The sequence below is a fragment of the Olea europaea genome, chromosome 21, assembly GCF_002742605.1.
Source record: "Olea europaea var. sylvestris chromosome 21, O_europaea_v1, whole genome shotgun sequence".
Classification (NCBI taxonomy): Eukaryota; Viridiplantae; Streptophyta; class Magnoliopsida; order Lamiales; family Oleaceae; genus Olea; species Olea europaea.
This window is the reverse complement of record NC_036257.1, coordinates 6,674,195-6,692,726: the sequence shown is the minus strand read 5'-3', so window position 1 is coordinate 6,692,726 and position 18,532 is coordinate 6,674,195. Positions and strand designations below refer to the sequence as shown.

Here is an 18,532-nt window from a genome sequence, read left to right as displayed (position 1 = left end):
TCCGGGCGGTGATGATGGCACCTGTGGCAAGTGTATCTAATTGATAGGATGATGTGACAAAGGATAATCATGATATTTTTCTGAGATAACGACGTGTTCGTCCGACCTGGGAGTATGGGCCGAACTTACATTTAACTAAGGTGGGGTTAGCGAACTGTTTTTATTAGGTCGGAGTTCGGATGTCAACAATCCTCAAACAAAATTAAAACCCAACAATCACACGGTGCTAATTACCTAATTGGTGGCTACTCGATCAAGCAATGAAAAAGATTTAGCCAGCTAACCCAGCTTTTTATCTCATGATTGAAATCATAATATCAAATCTATGTACTGCTTCAAAATCGCAATACGGAATTTAAAATATACTTTTTCAATGTAAAATTGATGTTTGTGTGTGAAGAATTAAGCATAGCATCATGAATTCATAAATAGTTTCAATTCCCAACCCTCAATAGTGAAATACATCCTTTCATAACTCGTAAGACTCACACATCCACAAACTTATTATTTTCGCTCTTTTCAAGGGTGTGACCTAAGGTTGAATTTTTATACTATCATCACATCTCTAGTTTAGGTAAATCTTACTAATTACAAGTTGATATCTCAATAAACAAGGAGTCTCCATAATTTGATTGCTTCAATTTTCAGAGCTCAACGAGGCTAATAATTCGTTATCCAAAGTCAATTTTCTTAAATAAGTATTTGAGACTTAACCAAGGCATTCAGTGCGTCTTCTGTATTATGCACCTACTTTTTCTATTTTTCAGCCAGGTTAGTTAACTCACAAAAGAACATAAAAAGAAAAAAATTTGAATTTTTTTTAATATCTAAAGAAATAAAACATACAAAATAAAAGAAAACTCATGTTTTCCACCCCAAACTTAAATTAGACATTGTCCTCAATATTTTAAATTATAAATCCGCATATAACGGGGTGGGGAAGAAAATTAAGAAAATACTCCCCTAATATGGTGTGAAATTATTTGGCTAGCTTTTTCTAATGGTTTGTTGTCTCCATGGTCAATGCTGGTTTAAGTTTTCATGATTTCTTGTTCCTGCACAATGTAGTTAAATAAAATATTGAAGATCAAATAACTGGAACACATGTTACTTAGATCAAATATCTAATAGACCAACTAATATATAAGGATATAAAGAGAAATGAGGTGTGGATCTTGAGTCTCTAAAATTGAATGAAAACTAATCTAAATTATCTTAAACTATTCTAAATTTAAAAAGCTGAATAAATAAAAGGAATAGAAGTATTGGGTTGCCTCCCAACAAATGCTTATTTAAAATTCTTAACTCGACTCCAGTTGTTTTTAGGCTCTTTATGATGGCTTGAAAATGGAATTTTTAGTTCTGCATTTTATGAACTGATTGTACTTCATTATATCATCTTTCCTCGTTCACAAATTTATGTTTCCATTGCTATCTCTACCAACAATTCCAATTCATCTGGTCTGCCTTTGTAACTTTCCCAATGATCAACTCGTTGTAAATCCTGAAAGTATGGGGGTTGCTTGATTAGATTTTCCATGGTGAAGCTCTGTTGTTTATCCTCCACCTTTAGAATTATTTCATTAGTATCAAAATCCAGCAAGGCTCGGCTTGTAAATAAGAATAGTCTTCCCATGATTATTGGCATCTGATATTCTTCTTCTATGTCGAGGATGATGAAGTGAGTTGGAAAATAAACTCCCCTGCCTTGATAAGCATTTTTTCGACTATTCCGTAGGGATGTTTCAGTGATCTGTTCGATAGTTGAAGGATGATAGAAGCAGCCTTGTGATCTCCCAATCTTAATTTCTTGTAAAGAGGTAAAGAAATTAAGTTAATACTTTCTTCTGAATAAATTAAACAATTAATACCTTGTAAATTTCTTATGGAGCAAGGTAGATTGAAACTCCCTAGATCTTTAAGTTTGGAAGGGATCCTATGCTTGAATGACCGGGCTACATTCTTCTGATAAAGCTATTATTTTTTGTTCGGGCAACTTTATCATCTTATTCAACATCTCCTTCAAGAACTGGGTATTGCTACATGGAATAATTGATTCAAAGTTTCATACTATATTTGATTCCGACTTTACTTTGTTTGAAACGCACCATGGTTAGATTCAAATTGAAAGATATCTAATCATTATGCATGAGTATTGTATAATTTTGAATATGAGATTTTATGGAATATTGAACAAGTGGAGGATTGTTGAGAATTGTTGTTCAAAACCAATAAAGTGAAGGTCTGTGGAATAAAAAAGAAATAGGGCCTATGAGTTTGGCCCATGCGACCACATAGGCTAAATACCCATGCGAGTGATCGCATGGGTGTATGCAGGGCCTAAAGCCTTGTCGCGAGTTCAACGCTATGCGATTGCATAGGTCTATTTTAATTTTTCAGTTGAGAAAAACAGGATGAGATCATAAATATTGCTAGCTTCGATTTCTGAAACTAGGTTTTGTTTCATGCTAATTATTTAAAGAATAAATTGCACCCCATGTCACCTTTTGGATTGACATTTTACAAAAATGTCACCTTTTAATAATTTTAACAAAAATGTCACATTTGAACTTTTTTACCCTTCTAAAAATTTTAAATACCTTACGTATTCGTTTATTAATTTTTTATTTGACTAGTTGACAAAGTTGTACCAAAAAGTTGACAACATCATACCAAACCCATCCTCCACACATACTAAACCCACAACCCATCCTTATTGCTTTAATTTTTTCTTTTTTTTTCCTCATATTCTCTTCCTCAATTGCTTAAAAATAAACCTTAAATCATACCACTCCCTTGTCCGATAAAACACATTACCCTATAGTAATTGATCTTCATTTCCACTTCTTTCTCAAGTGGTTAATTTTTCCTTCCATATATATCAAGACTATTAGAGGGCCAGATTTTTTTATCCCCAAGAGCCACTCCAGTAAGAAATTTGCTCAGTTTTCTTCTCATTTCTAACACAAGATATGTTCATCTCCCATTATTCCATTAACTAAGGTTTAAGATTTTTGAATTTTTTAATATTATTCGAAAAATGTTGGATTTTTGGCAAAAAATGTATAATTTTTTTTAGGAAGTTGTATTTTTTGTCACTAATAGTGGTGGGTTTGCCTCGAAATTAGAATATACACGTCCATTGTGGTTTATTTTCTCAGAATTAAGTTATTGTAAGGGATTTTAAGTGTGCTTTAATGTTAGTTGAATTTTTTGTTTGTTAGAATATACATTTCCATTGTGGTTTATTAGAATATATACGTTCATGGTAGGTTTAGCAATGTAGGTTGAATTTGTGGATTGATATGTTGAATTTATTGCAATGTGGTTCAATTTATTGATTTATAGCTTAGGTAATATGGTTCATCTTATTGTCAATATATGGATCATTCTATGTTTCCTTCTATGATTGATTCAGTTTTTTGCAATGTGGTTCATTCTATGGTCATTGTGGATTAGAAAATCTTATTCATGCTTGCACTTGAGAAGTTTCTTTAAAATGCAGACGAACATATGTCGAGAAAATTAGTTATTCTTGATAGATGGATACTGAATTTCTCAATAGTTTGAATGGATTACTTGACATCATAATAAAATGAAAATGTATTTGAATTGCTTCAATATGGGTCATACGAATTCATTACATGTTAAATCATCCTTTGATGTTGGAATTTGTTCATATTAATGAAATTGCAGATGGATTTCGAACTTCCTACACTAAGAGTGGTCGGAAGAGATGGAAAAATAGTACACAATAGGACTTCATAGACTTGGACAATTATGTGTTGCTTTTGGACTTATAATTTGACATATTATTTTGAAATTATATCATGGTGTATACGTCAGACAACTTATTTTTATGTTTGTTTAGTTAATGTTCATGTGTAAAAATACATTTTTATTGTGTGGCGGGTCAAACTATCCAGATATCATTTGTAAGGAATTGTTTGTAAATATGTTAGATGATCAACGATACTACCGATAAATTTATTTTTCCCAACTTGGATGATGTTTCTAGCCAATCATCTCAATCACTAAACTATGAAGTCGATGATATTTTTCGAATACATGGATCCTTACAAAAATGACTCAGGTAATGATAAGTTGATTTGTAACGTTCTACCACCCAAGGTCATTGTCATAAGTTCGGACGATAAGGAGGAAGTTAATGGGAGTGAAACTTCAAACGTCGATGATGCTTGACATAAGCGAGTAATGCTTCATGTTATGGGCTATATTTAAATTTTCTAGTTTTATCGAAGATTACCTGTTATGCCCGAACATTTTCTTTAGTTTACTACTTAACAGTTCGCAATTAATAAAATCTTATATTTTATAAAAAGTGGAACGTTTTTTGTACATGAATAAAAGCTGCAACGGTAAAAACATGGAAACGACAATATAACATAAACAACGAATATCATCATTGTAATGTATAAAATACAACTTCAAGCCTTAAATATCATTCAACTTTACATATTTGGTGTTGGAACGGGGTTCGACCATGTGGCTCGATTGTGCCTAACTCGTCCTCATGCAACACGATAAATCTCATACTACTACTCGTATCTTAAAATTTGAGATGTCAATGTTAACCATTTGGCACAATTCATATATCGAACTACAATATTATGCAAGTGACATCTACGAATAACTTATACCGAACAATAGCAAACCGTTGAGACCAACAGTTCAAATGTCTTTCCCGACATTTACTAAGTTTCGAGTTCGTCATTTTAACTTTCGATCTTTACATTCTAGTTCAACAGTTAAATTGTCTATATTTATAGTTAGCACCTGAAGAAAAGATTATAAAATAATTTTTATTATTTAATTTTTGGTTAATAATTCTACTATCCATTGTATATTAAATATATTTATAGGATTTTTTTACACATGTCAACTATCAAATCATGACATTAATATACACCCAAAATGGTCTTTAAAAGATGTTTTGGACATTTTGCACCCAACAAATGACATTTTTGACCACCTATTGTGAAAGTGACAAATTTCTTTTGCAATTGATAATGTCGGACATTTGTGCAAAATCCCCTTATTTGAACTCAACCTCAACTTCAGGCCCATATTTGGAACATGGGCTTAGCACGTGACCGGACTTTTTTTTAAACTTATTGGTAATTAATGATTAACCTCAACTCAATTTATTACGGCTATTGAGCGCTTTTATTAGGTAAATTTAAGCATGTACTTTTCTACTTCTCGAATAGGAATTTGTTTTAAAAAATTCTAACTTCAATATTTGATAGGTCTCAGATTTCCAAGATCCTTCCAATGGTACATTATATGATTGAAATAAGACTGTAATTGTTTTACAGGGGTGTTCTCAACTAAAATTTTAATGAATTTTAAATGATTATAAATTCTAATGAATTTGATGGATTTAAATGGATTCTTACAAATTTCATAAGAATCTCATCAAATATGGTGAAATTTCAAAAGATTTACTTATATATATTTTTAAGCTTGAAATCCATCCAAATCTTTCAAAATCCTTTTATTAATAAAATCTTTATAAATCTACTAATTATTGAGGATACCTAAATTTTAAAGGATTTCATTAAAATTTCAATTGGGGACAACTAAATTTTAATGATTTTAATTAAAATTCAATAAAATCTCAATTGAAGATACATAAATTTAGAATGACTTTTAAAATCCATTGCAATCTCAATTGAGGACATCCCCCTTAAAAGATTTTACTTTTGCTATGTCACCTTTAATAGGAATTTGTTTTAAAAAGATTCTACCTTTGCCATGACACCTTCAATCTTTTTTCTTCTTCTATACATTGGTATGTTGTATGATTGAAATAAGACTGTAATTGTTTAAGTGACTTCTATAGTAAATTCTATTTATTTTAAATTCTTTGAATTGTTGAGCATACTTCCTAGCACCGACTTCTAAAGTTCGTTGCTTTGAACCGCATAGTTCCAAAATCATAGGAGTCGTCTCATAATTCTTGGTCACTCCTCGGACTAGAATGAAGGGATTGATTTCAGAGTTTTTGGTTACCATCTACCATGGTTCCATGAGTGTTTCGCACCTTGGGTGCTACAAAAATTAAATATCAAATTAAAAATAAGTTAGGAGCTTGAGTAATTACACTTAGGTGGTTGGACACCTTCTTGTAATGTCACGGTTTGTAGAATTTCGGATCTCCATAAAAATAAAAAAAATAGAGATTTGAGCCCAATCTTGTATTTTATTAGCTCATAGATTCTTTTAAACATTTTCCATCGACTAGAAACCAAAATTATTGTTTAATGCAGACATGATTATAATGAAATCAAATAAAAAGGAAGGAAAAGAAATGAAAAAGAAAGGCTTGGCTTTTTTCTTTTTCTTTTTTTTTTTAATCTAGATATGTATTTCTCATCATTTGTCTTACAATTCAAGAATATCTTCCTAGTAACAGTAATAAACAGAATAAAGTTTTTAAAAAAGTTAAATATATTAAACAATCGCCATAAAATATGCACTAATAAAGTTAGAAATAAAATTCAATTTATTTCACGGAATAACACCCGTATGTATTGAGCCCGTAATCGTATAAAATAACAATTGTCATCGTATTAATATTTTTTTCAACCACTAGTTAGTTATAGGCGCTAAATTTAAACTTGATTAACTTATTATTTTCTTAATTTTCAACATCCTAATTTGAAATATTTTTACTGACATAAATTGTATCCATGAACGAAATCTTAACTCTCCCCGTCAAAAATAAAAAATAAAAATAATAAATCTCAAACGGTTCCGTTTAGAACTCTATTTAGTCCCAAAACCGTGTTCGCGGACCCCAACTTACCATAAACTTGCTTATATTTTTTGAGGGAAAATTGCAACTGCGGTCCAAACCTTTCTCTTTTGTTGCAAACTTTACCTCAATTTTCACTTTGTGTCATCCACAATCCCAAATCTTTCATATTGTTGTAGCACAAGTACAAACGGAAGGATTCTGTTTGTTTGACCATTAGTTGACCAAATTTTCTCTCTCTCTCTCTCTCTCTCTCTTATTTTTTATTTTTACACTCTTTTGACCAATTTTGACAAATTATGCATAAAATAATTAATACAAAAAAAATAAATAAATTATCTTCTTCCTCATCCCACCTCACCTCACTCCACCCTACCCAAAACAAAACACACACACCCTACAACTACCCACTCTTCCGTCAGCCACCACAACCACCATAGCGCCACCCTCGCCCCATCCCAACCAAACCAAAACCACTATATATTATAATATATGCCTCTTTTACCTACATATTCAAGCGCATTACATGAAAACGGACATGCACCTTCTATTGGCATCCGACCGTTAATAGAACCTTGTAAAAGTAGTACCCAAGCACTGCCAATTCTATCCACAAAAGCTGAAGCTCTTTGACATGAAGTACTTAATGGTAGTTTAAATATGATAGTGGTCCCAATCAAAGATAGATTAAATGGAAATATAATTCTCTTTGGATGAGAAATTTACCACAGTTGGAACAATTTTTCTGATGATTTCTCATTGCAGTGGAATAACATATAAATAGCCTGAGTGGCAACAGAATGCCTAGCCTCAAGGCCCATGATTAACAAGAAGATAAATAAATAACAACTAAAACAACCTAAACAGTCAGGAACGTTCCTTTATTTGTGGAGACCATGTAGAAATCATGTTACTGGAAATCAAGTGGCTGCTTGGACTTGGTCTTGCATGCATGCACTTCTTTATGCCACGTCCTGGTACCTAGGATTCTTCCTAGGGGCTCTACTGGATCTTCGTGGTCCATCAATGCCCGCCCAATCAAGTGGACCCTTATCCTCAAGGTCCAGCGTCGGAAATTGCTCTTTCAACATTTCTGCCTTCTCCCAGGTGGCATCCTCTACTGATAATCCTTTCTGACGTACCAAACATTCCTCAACAAATTTATTACCTTGTTTGATCCAACGAAAGTCAATGATGGACGCAGGTTCGAGCGCTACAGCTCCTTCATTAGTCACAGGGGGTAAGTCGGTGCTAACTGCATTTGGATCGCCCACATATTTCTTCAGCAATGATACATAAAAAACGGGATGGATGCGTGAAGGTTTGCGAGATAATGCATCCGCTGCGGAGTTCTCACGTCCTGGCCTATAGATAATCTCATAGTCAAAGCCAAGTAGTTTGGCCACCCATTTTTGTTGCTATGGGGTGGCCACATGCTGCTCCAAAAAATATTTGAGACTCCGTTGATCTGTGTAAATGAAGAATTTCCTTCCCAAAAGGTATGGTCTCCATGTTCAGATAGCCTCCACAATGGCCAGCATCTCTTTAGCATAGATGGACCAAGATTGCTTGGTCACTCCCAAGGCTCGACTCATGAAGGCAATGGGTCGATTTTGTTGGGTGAGTACCGTCCCTATCCCTTCTCCAGATGCATCAGTTTCAATGATAAATGACTCGTTGAAGTTGGGCATAGCTAATGTAGGAGTAGAAGTCATGGCCTCTTTTAGTTTTTGGAAAGCGGCTTCTGCTTCGTCACTCCAGCTGAACAGTCCCTTTTTAAGGAGATTCGTAAGAGGTCAAGCTAGGGTCCGTAGTTCTTTACAAATTTTCTGTAATACCCTATTAATCCTAGAAAACCACGTAACTAAGTAATGTTAGTAGGACTGGGCCATGCTACCATGGCTGTAATCTTGTTATTATCGACTTTTACCCCTTGGTGTGTCACAACATGTCCCAAATATTCAAGCTCTTGCTGTCCAAAGGTGCACTTGCTAGCTTTAATAAAGAACTTCTGTCGCATTAAAATCTCTAAAGCCTTTCCTACATGTGTCAGGTGGGATTCCCATGTGGGGCTATATATCAATATATGATCAAAAAATACCAAGATAAATCTTCTAAGGTAAGGTCGGAAAATGGAATTCATAACAGCTTGGAAGGTCAATAGAGCATTACATAAGCCGAATGGCATTACCAAATACTCAGTGTACATTATGAGTCCAAAAAGCGATTTTAAGGACATCTTGAGGACTAACCCTTACTTGATGATATCCGGCCCTGAGATCAAGCTTTGTAAAATAGGTAGAACCATCTAACTCGTCCAGCATGTCTTCTACCGTCTGAATTGGGAAGCGATCCTTGATGGCTACTGCATTGAGTGCACGATAATCAGTGCAAAATCGCCAACTTCCATCCTTCTTCTTGACTGATAGTACTGGGGATGAAAAGGGGCTTGTGCTTGGCCTTATAATTCTTTGGTTGAGCATCTCCTGCACCTGTTTTTCGATTTCTGCTTTCTGGAAATAAGCGTAACAATATGGACGAACACTAACAGGTTCAATCCCTTCTCTAAGTGGAATGCAGTGATCTATTTCCCTCACAGGTGGTAACTTGGTAGGTTCCTCAAACACGTCGGCATATTACTCTAACAATTTTTGCATGTCTGGTTTCAAGTTCTCTTTATCTGTACTGGTCCCAGATTGTACACATATAGCAAATAGGGAATGCCCATGCCTCAGCTCCCGAGTCGTTTCTTTAAGTGAAGCGATTTGTATAGGTGATTGATCTGCCCCTTGCAATTTCCCATTTTTGTTGTCCCATTGGAATTCCATGGTTAGAGTCTTCCAGTTACATACAACTGAGTCCAACATCTCCAACCACTGCACACCAAGTACTACACAGATGCCTGCTATAAGAATGACATAAAGTGTAAGTACGAAAGGGATACCCTGAAGATCCACTGGAGCTTTTTCAAATCTGCCTTGGCACTCTAGCTTATCACCATTGGCCACGCGTACAAACATTGGCTCGGTTGGCACTACTGGTAGTCGAAGCAAGTTGGCAACTCGGTTGCTAATAAAATTGTGGGTTGATCCACTATCAATTAACACACTGACTTCTTGGAGACCAATCTTGGCTGAGATCCTCATGGTCTTAGGAGCTGTCCAACCTGATAATGCGTGAAGAGTGATTTTAGGTTCTGGAAGTCCCTCTTTGTCATCCTCAGCTACTTGCCTTCGGTAACATCTTCGATATTTTCTATGGAGGTGTCTCCTTCAAGTAAAATAATTTTTGGTCCTTGACACCGGTGGCCTATTGTAAAACGCTCATTACAATGAAAACATAACCCTTGAGCATGCCTCTTTTGCATTTCATCCCATGTCAATTGTCGAACAGATTTTGTAGGTGCTGCAATTGCAGCCCGAGCTGGTGGTGGAATGGCAAGTGGGGGATGCACTGCTGGAGGTGGACGGATGAACCTCTGTTGTCTTGTGAGCTGATCATCTTTCATTTTTGCCAAACTAATGGCATCCTTCAGCATTTGTGGTTTAAACATTCGAATTCTGTCTGCAATCTCGGCCTTCAAACCCCTCATGAATGTCCCAACTAGTGCCTTTTGAGTCCATCCTCTAACTCGATTTCCAAGCCTTTCAAACTCACGTTGGTACTCCCTTAGAGAGCCGACTTGCCTGACCCGTGATATGGTCTCATCGAAGTCTTCGCAATCTGATGGTCCAAATTGAGCCCATAGTTCATCTTCAAAACCTTCCCATGATATTATCCGACCTTCATTTCGGTATGTCCTCCGGAGCCATTGCCACCACTGGTTTGCCTCACCCTCCAAGTAGAAAGTTTCCAATGAAACCTTCTGGGCTTCAGGAATGGCTTGAAATTCGAAAAATTGGTGCACACGGTTGAGCCATTCCGTAGGATCCTCTCCAGTGTACCACGGAAACTCCAATTTTGCCATTTTTTATGAACACACCAATCGTATTCCTTCAGTTTCTTCCTGCAGCTTGATATCAGGTCGGTTCCTTGAGTTTTCTTCTTGTTCATTATTGCAGATAGTATTACTAGATCCCTCCCCAAATGAACGCAGCATTTCAGACATTCGATTGAAGTTCTCTTCCAAGTGCTGGAGCTTATTGGTGACTCCCAATTCCATACGGTTCATCCCCTCTTGAAGGCCACTGAGCCCAGCCTCCAAGCTCTCAATCTACTCCTTGTTAGTTGCCATTTTAACCTAATAATTTTCTGGCTCTGATACCACTTGATAGTGGTCACAATCAAGGACAGATTAAATGGAAATATAATTCTCTCTGGGTGAGAAATTTACCACAGTTGGAACAATTTTCTGTTGATTTCTCATTGCAGTGGAATAACATATAAATAGACTGAGTGGCAACAGAATGCCTATCCTCAAGGCCCATGATTAACAAGAAGATAAATAAATAACAACTAAAACAACCTAAACAGTCAGGAACTTTTCTTTATTTGTGGAGACCATGTAGAAATCATGTTACTGGAAATCAGGTGGCTGCTTGGACTTGGTCTCGCATGCATGAATCCTTTAATATTAAGGTCCGAGAGCACCAGCACAAGTTTTGTCAAATTTTGAAATTGAAGCACCGAATGATGGAGTGTATGAATTGGATAATATTGAAGTGGTGTATAAGTATGTTGGTGGTTGCAACGCAATGGAGGCGAGTGGATTTTGATTTGGTTTGGTTGGGATTAGATAAGGGGAAGATATGAAATTGGATGGTGATGAAGTTGGTGTAACAACCCCCTACGGTGGTGATGCCTATTGGAGATGCCTTTGGTGGTGGTCAATGGTGGCGATGGGTAACGGGTGGTAGGTAATGGCGGGCGTTTTGTTTGAGAATTGGTTTTGGTTTGGTGGGACGGGGAGAAGATAACTTTTTCTTTTTATTTCATTTTGGTTTTTATAGTATTTTAATTATTTTAGGTAGTAATTATAAGTGGGTGTTTGATAGGCATTTTTATGTAAAAATATATTTTAGAATAGCAAATTTATATGAAATGTGTGGTCGAGAAATAAGGAAATTTTTTTTGATTTATGTGTAATATTATTTTAATAAAGAATGTGTGGTTGAAAAGAAAAGAGAAAAATGCATTTTGAAAAAAATGGCTACCAAACGGAGCCTAAAGTTACAAATTTGCTCTTTTTAAATTGGTCAAAAGAGTCAAAAATAAATAAATTTGATCAACTAACGGTAAAACGGACAGAATCCGTCTATTTGTACTTGTACTACAACAATATGAAAGGTTTGGGACTATGAATGGCAGAAAGTGAAGATTGAGGTAAACGCTTGCAAAAAAGCGCAAAATTTGGGACCTCTGTTGCAATTTTCCCTATTTTTGATTTACGCCTTTTGATTTACGCCTATAATCTTTAAGGAGAACTTTCCTTACATGAGTCGGAGTCCTAAAATATTTCCAACTCCGATCAGAAAAACAATAGTTCTCTATAAAAGGCAGTCACATATCCTTCCCTTCTCCATTCTAATTTCTACAGTCTGAATATTTCAAATTTAATGATTAATTTGAAAACCCATTATGGTTTATTCTGTCCGTCGAGTTCAGCGTTACTCAATGCATTCGTCTGGAGTTCGGAGGCATTCTCAGTATCAGCACGGCAGGTTAACTCAACGCTTCTCCGTCCCACTTGTGGCTTATTTTCACCATACGCCTATAATGCAAGAAAACGTCTCCGAGTTTCAGTCTTTCGTGGCTGAATCGTGGCATCGCGTGCCTGTTCAGCCACATCCAATGGTAGACGAGACGCTTATATGGGAAGAATCAGATATTTTTGCTCACCTGAGGTCGAATTTATCTCGTGATCATGGTTTCTCCCAAGACACTATTCTAAAACTCTTGAACACGAGAAGTTTTGTTAAAACGAAAGACAGAAAAGACAGTGGAGAAGGGCCCGAAATTTGTGTGGTTTGCCAAGAAGAATACGAAGAAGATGAGAGAATTGGAAGACTTCATTGTGGACACGAATACCATGTCGATTGCATATCGAAGTGGCTGTTGCAAAAGAAAGTTTGCCCCATCTGCAAAGCCGAATCATTACCGGATGGAAAGAACAGTTGAGGAAATAAAAATTAATCGAGAAATCTACAGATTATGTTCAAAATATTTTTACCTATTTGCTATTCGTTTCTTGAAGAGTAATTGGGTTTCTATATTCTGTTTCTGATTTTTATTTGAAATTGTATAAAAATAAATGCAGATGGAGTTCAAAGTTAATTGATTGTCAGTTTAGTTTGGAAATTTTTCATGTATTTATTTCTTGTTCTGTTCTGTTTAGGTAAGTGAATATGAATTGGTAAGTAAATTCTTTTGGGTGTGTTTATTTAGGTAAGTTGAATATATAGTTTAGAAGGTAATTAATTGGTATGAGTGTGTTTATTTAATTAGTTCAGTGTACAGTCCATATTTGGTTCAATTAAAAAAAATTGAATAAAATTTAACTCAAAATTAATAATTAATTTTAACCACACATTCTATCAAAATCCACTAAGAATTTAAATATCTATCTAAATCAAATAGGGGCATAAATTAGAAGACAAATTACTTGAAGGATTTTTCTCTTTGTACATCGAGGTTGAAGCCCCGGTGTACAGATCTCCTCACAAGGAGAGGAGGGGGGGGGGGCGTACGACGAATAAAAAAATCGTGAGTCCCCTCTTGTGAGAAGGTCTGTACACCGGAGCATACAAATAGCATGTCTCTTGTTCGGATTTTGGAAAATGCCCTGTGTACAGGAAATTTTTTCACAAATATTCTACAGGGTAGTCACATAGGGGTGGACTCCACTACTGCGTGTATTTATCTATATAAATTTTCCAGTAAGTGTAGCATTGTCCTTGAATTTTATGGTAAGCAGAAAGAAGTTAAATCAATTTGGTTTGTCAGATTTCATTAATGAGATTATGGGATAAGATCAAATTAAATGCGCACAATCTGATTCTAAATTCACAAAATCATGTTTGTAATTTCTTAAAGGATAATGATGAAGCTGATTATATTATTTTTCGTGTTAACTTTTATTATATCCACGTAAAAAGAGGTGCCTTCGAGAAGATAAATTTTACATTAATTATGATTTTCATATTTTAAATTTTAAAATTAATTGAGTTTAACTTTTTTTCCTGAAGATGTATGCTTGGAATATATAGATTTAATATTTAATTACGTATTTCCAATTTTAAATTCTAAAATCAGCGGATCAACTATTTTATCTAGGTTGAATGATATTATGCTATAGTATATTGTTAATCCAATTTAAAATTATAAAATTAATTGACCAACAATTAATGGAACACTAAATTGAAAGAAGAATACTATACAAAGTAAAATCATTTTCCCGAATTATAAACATGTAAATAAATAGATATAAATATAATAATAGTTGGGAAAGAAGACGAAATCCATTTGAACTTTTGAACGAAGAATAAACGGAGAGCATATTAGCGGAATGGAAACAGAAAAGGAACTGTTTAGAAAAGAAATCTGAAATTAAATTTTATAAATAGATAGTGTCATTTGTCGTTCTTGGAATTTGGTTTAAAGATTGAAAATTTTAGTTAAGTATAAAATATGAAAAGTGATTTTGGGTCAACTTTGGACAAATATTTAGATTTGATCCAATAGTCAAATTATGAATATAAATAGAATAACTTGTTCTACTCATCGAGTAGATCATCGTGATACGTTTGAAATCTCAAAATCAATTTCGGATGAATGAGAAACTGCAGTCCAAATTTTAAAAGAAAAAGAGGAAAACTTGGTCGGGATATTTACCCAATTATATCGCTGGCCTAACGATGAGATTGTCGCTCGAGCAACAGGCGGGCGAAAAGTTTCTGTTGAAAATAGACACTAGCATTTGAGCGAGAGGCTAGAGACAAGCTAGCGATAGCAAGGGATGCTTTCCTTCGTGAAAGTTGCTGAGTTTGGAGTGTGCCACTTCACTCACAACCTTCCATCTTCTATAAATAGGACATTTTAGACGTTCATTATGAATCTCATATCATTTGCATTGAGCATTATATCAAAAACTTTTGAAATTTTTTTTCCAAAAATCATTTTCTTGTAGAGGGAAGAATTTCATTCGATCTTGCTATTGCTTGTGGTTTGAAGTGCTTCTACCACAAGTTGTATCCATTGTATTTTGGGAGACAAGCGCCGTAGTCTGTTAACACATTTGCAAGGTAATTTTGTCTTAAGGAAAAAGAATTATTCACTTGCCTCAAATTTCTTTTCCTTACTTCTTGTTATTCTTCTTCTTTCTTTTCATAGAGTTTAATTACGCTCTTCCGAATTAAACTTAACCATTTTTTTAAACAATCACTTCTCTACACATATCACCAACAATTTTAAGACAAAAAATTGTGGTTGTTTGTTGGAAAACAAACCCTTTCCTTCATCTTTGGAATAAGCCTTCATGTGCTATTCATTTATTTCATTTGGTGGATTGAACATATGTTTGTGTAACAGAAATGAACATCGTTGAGACTACTTCAAGTCAAATAACGAATGGTACTAACCATGTGGTTCCACCTTTGGCTATACGTATATCAGACTCTCATATCCTACATGGGTAAAAATCGAAAAAGTTTAGAGGTGTGAGTTTCAAAAGATGGCAACAAAAGATGTAGTTCATCTTACTATTTTGAATTTGTCAAAATTCCTAAAAGAAACCGCTCCTGTTGTACAAGAAGGAGAAAATAATAATGAGTCGATTATTTCATTGGATGCATGGAAGCACTCGAATTTTCTTTACAAAAATTACATCCTAAATGGATTGGACAATACTCTTAATAGAGTGTATAATTCAAAGGACTCTGCCAAATATTTATGGGATTCATTGGAGAAAAAATACAAGATCAAGATTGTCGAAACGAATAAGTTTATTGTCGGCAAATTTTTGGACTACAAAATGGTAGACTCAAATACCGTGATAAGTCAAGTGCAAGAACTTCAAATTCTACTTTTTGACATACATGCTGAAAAGATGGAATTGAGTACGTCGTTCCAAGTTGCGGCCATCACCGAGAAACTCTCTCCTATGTGGAGAGATTTCAAGAACTATCTCTAGCACAAACGTAAGGAGATGAACTTAGACGAATTAATATTCCATCTGAGGATTGAGCCATTGAGGAAGACTATAGAAACACCAAAAAAAAAAAAGTCTATTGTTCAACTTGAAGCGAATTTTGTTGAAACCGATTCAAAGGTCATTAATAAGAAGAGTAAAATCTCCAGTGTTGCATCAAGAAGAGACAACTCCAAAAATGCCAAGAAGTTTAAAAACAACTATTACAATTGTGGAAAGTCAGACATCGTTCAAACGAGTGTCGAAATTCGATGAAGACTGTACAAGCAAACATAGTTAAAAGAGACACCCATTCTGAAGGAGTTCAAGAGATGAGTCTCTTTGCAATTGTTTCTCAATGCAATATGGTTGGTAATTCAATGGATTGGTGGGTCAATATTGATGCTACCCTCCATGTTTGTGCAAATAAGACCATGTTTTCAAACTATCATGAAATGGAAAGAGAATAATTATTCATGGAGAATTTTGCAAGTTCAAACGTTGAACTACTTGAAAATATCACATTGAAAATGACTTCCAAAAAGGAACTAGTCCTCAATAATGTCCTCCACGTGCCGAATACTCACAAAAACCTGCTTTCGAGGTCTCTACTTAGCAAGAATAGCTTTAAACTTGTATTTGTATCGAACAAGTTCACACTTACGAAAAATGATATGTATATTAGTTAGGGTTATCTTAGTGAATGAATATTCAAAATGAACGTCCTAATAATTGTACCAAAAAGCATTATAAATAAATATTCTAAGTCATATTATATACTTGAGTTGTCTTGTTTATGACATAGTCGATTAGGATGCCTCAATTACAAATCTATGCACAAATTTATGAATCAAAGTTTAATTTCGATGCTTAAGAATAATCCTAATAATAAGTGTGAAGTATATGTTGAAGTAAAGATGGCCAAAACATCTTTTTACTCTATCCAAAGGAGCACAACACCTTTAGAATTAATACATAGAGATATATAAGAAATACTTTATAACTTTCATTGATTATTGTACAAAGTATTATTATGTCTTTTCACTAAGTAAATTCGAAGCCTTAGACGTATTCAAAAGTATAAGACGAAAGTTAAGAATCAACTTGTTAAACAAATAAAGAATATTCGTAGTAACAAAGGTGGTGAATACGGGGCACGATTTGAAGAATATTGTTTCGAACTTTAACTTATTCATCAAACAATGACAACTTACTGATCTCAATCGAATGGTATTGCTGAACGTTGAAGTTAAACTCTTAAAGACATGATGATTGCAATGTTGATAGATTCAAGTCTTTCCCAGAACTTGTGGGAGAAAGTTATTCTATTGGCAAATAACATTCCTAACAAGATACCCCTTAAGAAAATGGGAGAGACTCTATAGGAACTATGGACATGTCATCCTCATTCCTACTAACACTTGGTTTGGCTAAAGGTTGAAGTACCTAAACCTAAATAAGTGAAAATCGCTACCAAGATGACTAATCGCATATTTATTGGATATGCCAATAATATTATTGCATATCATTTCCTTGTACATAAATTTGAAATTTAAGATGTACATGAAGGAACCATGATTGAATCATGAAATGCATCATTCTTCAAGAATATTTTTCCATGTAAAGGTAAAGAAACTACAATTTCAAATAAAAGAAATTATGATACAACAAAAGGCATTTCGAATGAGGAAGAACCAAAGCGTAATAAAAGAGCTACAATATCTACTTTGTTTCACCCAATTTTTCTAACCTATATGGTAGGAAAATGATATAATGACTTTCGATGAAGCAATGTCTACACCAAAAGCACAGTATTGGAAAGAAGCTATCAATAGTGTGATAGATTCTATACTGCAAAATCATAATTGAGAGTTAGTTGATTTATCTCCTGAAAATAAGCCTTTAATGTGTAAATGAATTTCAAAAAGAAACTAAAATCGAATGGATCTATTGACAAATATAAGGCTAGATTTGTTGCTAAAAGATATAGATAAAAAAGAAAGGACTTAACTTCTTTGACACCTATTCACCTGTAATTAGAATCACTTCGACAAAGTTGTTAATGGCAATTATAGCAATACACAATCTTGAGATTCGTCAAATAGATGTAAAACTGCATTCCTAAATGGTGGATTGGAAGAGAAGATATACATGGAATAACCCAAGCAAAATGTTTATAAACTTATTAAATCCTTGTATGGATTGAAACAAGTTCCTAAACAATGGTCAAATGGATTTAAAATAAACGAGTATGAGAAGTGTGCATACATCAAACAAACACTGAAAGCCTATGTGATTGTATGAGTATATGTAGACGACATGTTGATAATGGCTAATAGCCACAATATAATGCAAAATACTAAGGGTCCGTTTGATTGCAAAAATGGAATTTGGGTGGAAAGAAAACGAATTTCAAGGAATTGAATTGTCTAGAAATTGTTTCCTGAGAATTGTAAAATTATTGTGTTTGATTGGCATAATTTTCAACGTGTAAAATGTTGAAATAAAAGTATTTTTTGGTATTCATTTGATTTTATTTTACATAAAAATTGTTAATTAAAGGTATAGAATTTATTGGTATTGGGGATGAAATTTGTTTCCATTGCAAAAAATTTTTAAAAATAAAA

At 34.3% G+C, this 18,532-nt stretch overlaps 1 protein-coding gene across 1 annotated transcript; it reads left to right on the top strand.

Annotated features, from left to right (window-relative positions):
* Positions 1-12,165: 12,165 nt before the first annotated feature.
* On the top strand, positions 12,166-13,037 carry LOC111370284 (E3 ubiquitin-protein ligase RNF165-like). Its single transcript, XM_022991960.1, has one exon. The coding sequence runs from the start codon at positions 12,359-12,361 to the stop codon at positions 12,896-12,898; it is 540 nt and encodes a 179-aa protein (XP_022847728.1). The 5' UTR covers positions 12,166-12,358; the 3' UTR covers positions 12,899-13,037.
* Positions 13,038-18,532: the final 5,495 nt, after the last annotated feature.

Excerpts from the sequence above, each read along its gene's own strand:
- LOC111370284 (XM_022991960.1), top strand. The coding sequence starts at position 12,359 with ATGGTTTATTCTGTCCGTCGAGTTCAGCGTTACTCAATGCATTCGTCT.